Here is a 1,842-nt window from a genome sequence, read left to right as displayed (position 1 = left end):
CAGCCGCTAGCGGGGGAGGGCGCGAGGAGCGGTACTTACCGGGTCGACACCGGATTATCGCTAGCTCGGTTCCCTACGTGCCCTCGTTGCTAAGCAACCTGAGCGCATGGGGGCGGCGCCCGGAGCCAATCGGTTCTCTTAGGCGCCGGAGCCCTTTCCTAACTGCCCGGTCCGCAGGGACCTCCGCTCCCACCCCCGGGGCGTACGGGCTTGCAGGCCCCTTCGGGAGGAGAACCATCTTCAGTCGTTGTTTAATGGGTGGCGGGGCGACTCCCCGCGCGCCCCGCTGCGGTGACCGCGGCGTGCCGCCCCTCCCTAGTTGGAGACCCGAAAGCAGGTCCTCCGAGAGCCAGGGAGCGGTTAAGACCCCAAGCACCCAGGGACCGGTCCTGAGCGCGAGCTGGCCCTTCCTCCCGCCCCTCCCCAAGCAAACAAGACAGAGAAGAGGAGACTCTGGGTCTTTATTAGTGCGCCCAGCCTGGAGCCCCCTCCCTACCCCAGCCAAGACAGTGAGGCGGGGTCTCAGCGTGAGGCCGGCAGGGGCACCGTCCGGTCTCCTCAAAACGTGTGTACTAGCTGGACTGTAGGCAGAGTCTGTACGATCTGGATGGAGGGCAGGCCCTGCGGGGTCACGCCCCCAGGCCCAGGTCCGGCCGGGACCACCTGCACCATCTGGGAGGTGGGGGCTGCAGCGGGAATCCCCGCGGGGGCAGAGGCTGGACAGAGCGGCGGGGCCAGGAGCTGCAGCGTGGCGGAGCCCCCGAGGCCGCCGCTGTCCAGCAGTTCCGTGGCTGGGGGGCCGCGGGTGAGGAGTTTCTGTCCCTGCAGGCCAGGGGCCGGCGGCTCAGGCAGCCCAGGTGGGAGGGTCTCCACCTCCTGGACGCACAGGCGGGTCTGCTCCCCATCGGCCCCGTTCAGCACCAGCACGCTCTGCAACCCCTCGTCTGTCTGCAGGGTCTCAAAGAGCACATCCGGGACCACGCCAGAGCCGGCCTCCCCATCCGTGGCCTCCCCAGGCCCAGGGCCCGCGAGCAGCTCCTCTGCCGCCCCACTCTGAACCACCAGCAGGTTAGGGGCCTCGGTGGCCACAGCTCCCCCGCTAGAGCTGGAGAGCTGGCCTGTCACGGGCTGGAGCTGGACCGTGGTCACCTCCTGTGCGGGCTGGAGCTGGACTGTGGTCACTTCCTGCGCGGGCTGGAGCTGGACCGCGGTCACCTCCGGTGCTGGCCGGAGAGGCTGGAGCTGGACCCCGCTCACTTCCTGCGGCCCTGCCTCCCCACACCCTACGTTCTGTAGAACAATGAGGCTCTGCCCTCCCCCGCTGGCCCCCGCACTGCCTCCTCCCTGTACCCCTAGACTCCCAGGGCCCGGCAGCCAGACTACTCCCGCCCCCTGGCCAGCTTTCCCTGCTGTCCTTGGACCCTGCCTAGCCAGGCTGCCCCCAGTGCCAACACTGGGGGCGGGCACCAGGATGAGCTTGGGGGGTGCGGGTGGAGGCGGGGGAGTCGAGGGCTGCACGCTGCTGGGGATCAGCTGGAGGCCCTGCGCGGTCTGCACCAAGAGAAATGTCTGGGAGTTGGGGGCTACCGGGCCCGGAGGCGCGGCCTGCACGGTGCCCCCTGCCACCTCAAGGGAGAGCGTGGCCTGGAGGTGGGGGAGCACGTGAACATCCTGGGTGGCGGGCAGGGCCGGGGCTCGGGGCGGGGGGCTGGGGGCAGGGGGCGGGGCCCGTGGGGCCAGCAGCAGCCGTGCTAGCGGGGGCATGCGTCCTGAGGTGTCGCTGCAGATAGGCGGCCATCACGAAGCCGCGCCCGCAGATGGGGCAGGCGGAGGGGCGCGCCG

The 1,842-nt window shown here is 70.4% G+C and overlaps 1 protein-coding gene across 1 annotated transcript in view; it reads right to left on the bottom strand.

The window, feature by feature from the left end:
* Positions 1-441: 441 nt before the first annotated feature.
* ZNF628 (zinc finger protein 628) overlaps positions 442-1,842 on the bottom strand; it is a 3,694-nt gene continuing 2,293 nt past the window's right edge. The window contains 2 exon segments of the mRNA XM_027772599.1: positions 442-1,696; positions 1,698-1,829. Coding sequence (XP_027628400.1) covers positions 559-1,696; positions 1,698-1,829 — 1,270 coding nt within the window. The 3' untranslated portion in view covers positions 442-558.

This window comes from Tupaia chinensis, unplaced genomic scaffold (assembly GCF_000334495.1).
Source record: "Tupaia chinensis unplaced genomic scaffold, TupChi_1.0 Scaffold000286_1, whole genome shotgun sequence".
In the NCBI taxonomy this organism is placed as follows: domain Eukaryota; kingdom Metazoa; phylum Chordata; class Mammalia; order Scandentia; family Tupaiidae; genus Tupaia; species Tupaia belangeri.
Note: the sequence above shows the minus strand (reverse complement) of the source record. Positions and strands in the feature narration are given on the sequence as shown.